General features: G+C 52.7%; 1 protein-coding gene across 8 annotated transcripts in view; it reads left to right on the top strand.

Annotated features, from left to right (window-relative positions):
* Positions 1 to 392: 392 nt before the first annotated feature.
* ANGEL1 (angel homolog 1) overlaps positions 393 to 2,794 on the top strand; it is a 27,611-nt gene continuing 25,209 nt past the window's right edge. For all 8 annotated transcript variants that reach the window (XR_003682079.2, XR_008618714.1, XR_008618713.1 and 5 more), the window contains exon 1: positions 393 to 532. Coding sequence is in view for 1 of the 8 variants with exons in the window: in XM_028496218.2 (XP_028352019.1) it covers positions 469 to 532 (64 nt within the window). In the remaining 7 variants the exon portion in view is untranslated. The remainder of the gene's footprint in view (positions 533 to 2,794) is intronic.

The following is a 2,794-nucleotide window of genomic DNA, read 5'->3' as shown; positions in this document are numbered from 1 at the left end:
AGATCATATAAGTCAGAGCTGGGTGAGGCCTTAGACAAGGTCCAGCACCTCATTTTACAGATGAGGGAACTGAGGGGCGGAGATGTTACGTGGTGGACCCAAGGTGGAGCCATAGTGAGGCGGCAGAAGCGGGAATAAAATTGTGGACTTTAAATAATACTATGGTGCCTCCAGGAGGGGTTTAACTTCAAATCCCGGCGCTTCTGCCGCAGCTGAGAGCCAGGCCCGGCCTGCTCCGCTCCGTTGCCTTGGGAACTGGCTTCCCCGCCCAGCGGGCGCCCGCTTGGCCCTGCGCTCCCAATAAAGTTGTTGTTGAAGCGTAGTGGTACCATGTGAGCCGTCCCGGGGGCGGAGCAGGGGGTGGGGCTATCGGGGGCGGGGCCGAACGGAGGGAGACCCGGCGGCCGGCGGCGAGGAAGGGGAGGCGGGCACTGGAGCGGGCGCGGGAGCGGGCGCAGGCGGCCGGCCATGATCGCGTCGTGCCTGTGTTACCTGCTGCTGCCGGTCGCGCGCCTTTTCCGCGCCCTCTCAGGTACCGGCCCCGCGTCCTGACGGGCGGGTGCCAGGCCCGGGACTGCCTCGGCGGGGCCCCGCGGGGCCTGGGGCGGCGTGCGTCGCGGCCGGCCTCACGACCACTTTCCCCCAGCAGTGCCAAGGTGTGGGGAGGCGGCCCTCGGCCCCGCCGTGCCCGTCCTGGACTAAACGAGGCCCGGGCCTGGCCGGCGAGCCTCGTGGGCGGCCCCCTCCTCACGCCTGTGACCTGGAGGCGTCGGGCCACAGTTAACGTGGAGGGGGCTGGGGGAGGGGCCAGAGCTGCCCTTCTCTGGCCCCGGGGTTGCGGAGAGGTTCCGGGTCCCGCTGAGTCACTGCGCTGGGGGTCGGGGAGGGTTGGCTGCTCGGGGCCGAGGCGAATGTACGAATTCTCTGTGGACAGGGGCCAGTCGGCCCTGGGGGCGGATCTGTGGACGGAAGACCTAGACGTACCTGTTTTTCCCCTGGGTCAAATCCACACTCACCTTTCCCAGCCGCCTGGATGCTCAGAATCCAGAGACACACTGAAACCTCAGCTTTGAAGCAATGTCCCGTGCGTTTAGAGATGTAGTGGGGTGGAGGCAATGCCCAGCGGGTACTTAGAGAAGAGTTATTGTTTAACTTTGCCATGATCTGCCTGCGCTCCCCACTCCTGGTCTTTGACGTTCCCGAGGCTCTTATGAGACCATCAGTACCACTGGGAGATCCCACAGAACCCCCAGACTTTTCTCTGGCATTTTAGGGGGCAGGACAGACTAAGAAGGACTTTTAGAAATAAGAGGTCCAACTGTGTGCATTCTGTGCTTTTCCTTTCTGGAACTTTACACAATATGTGTGTGTGTGTGTGTTTGTGTGTGTAATTTCTGTTCCTATATATTTTATATAAAACATTTAATGTATGTATGTGTATGTTTGTATCTGCCAGTAGAATGCGGGCTTCAGGAGGGCAGGGCCATGTCTGTTTCGCTCAGTGTCTAGTGCTACCATACTGCCCAGAATGCAGTAGGCACTCAATTCGGGAATGTCTTGTGTGTACATACTTCTCAGAAATTAGGAACTCCACAGAAGTCATTGTTTTCAGAGAACTAATGCATATTCTTCTAACCATGTTGCTGTCATTTCTGGAGCTCTGCCAGTGTCCATAATGGCAGCCATAGTGACATAGTCCAGAGGTTTCTAGACCAGTAGTCAGAGTTTTAGGTATCTCAGAGGAAGGGCCGCCTCCCCCCACCCACTTGCACACACCTATTAAAGTAGTCCCATTTGTATTTGTATATTTGGTTTCTACAGATTTTCTTTTAATAAAAGAATTCTGCTGCTGAAAAACCACCACCACCAACCAAAACCTGCTGAGTTTGAAAACTAATAACCTCACACATATAAATCAAAGAACTTCTGCCATCCGATATACATAGAAGATGTTTCAAAGGGCAGGGAATTAATAAGTTCCTGAGACTAAGGCCAGCAACCCAGCTCATGGGTTTAGGGCAGGGTTTCCCAGTGTCAGTACTGTTGACGTCTGGGCCTGGGTACTTCACTGTGGAGGTGGCTCTTGCACTGTAGGATATTCAGCAGTATCTTCATCCTATAACCACTAGATGCCAGTAGCATCCCCACAGTTGTGACAACCACTGTGTCCCCGGACAGTGCAGAAATGTTTCCTGAGGGCAAAATCACCCCTGGTTGAAAAACCACTGGTTTGAGGGACATAAATCCACATAGACCCTAAATAAGATAGTGTCTTTCAACGTTTGAACCATTTTGAAGTTTTTCTTACCTTTTAAAAAAAATGGAGCTGATAAATCTCTGGTGATTGAGGGTCATCATCATACATGTCACTTGTCCTATGCTATAAATAAGTGACTTAGCGTGTGTTGTTGGGGGGGGGGAGGTTTTGTTTGCACCAAAATACTGTGCTTGGATTTTGGGAGCCTCTAATTTTATAGTTTTTCCCGCCTGCTTTTTGCCTGTTGGCTGTCACTGTGGCTGCCGTAGCAGAGAGGTGGCAGCTGTCTCTTGCTGTCAGTTGTTGGCACCTTCTGATTTACAGTCGCTAGAGTACTGTGGAATGGGAAAGCTGATAATGAAGTTTGTGAAGATTTGTGAGTAGAATAAATAGATTTGAGAAGAGGACCCAGGGCCTTTGCTAAGAGAGAGATTGTACAGATTTTGAGACACCATTTTTTTTTTTTTTTTTTTTTTTTTTTTTTTTTTTTTGCGGTACGCGGGCCTCTCACTGCTGTGGCCTCTCCCGTTGCGGAGC

This window comes from Physeter macrocephalus, chromosome 11 (genome assembly GCF_002837175.3).
Source record: "Physeter macrocephalus isolate SW-GA chromosome 11, ASM283717v5, whole genome shotgun sequence".
In the NCBI taxonomy this organism is placed as follows: Eukaryota; Metazoa; Chordata; class Mammalia; order Artiodactyla; family Physeteridae; genus Physeter; species Physeter macrocephalus.
Note: the sequence above shows the minus strand (reverse complement) of the source record. Positions and strands in the feature narration are given on the sequence as shown.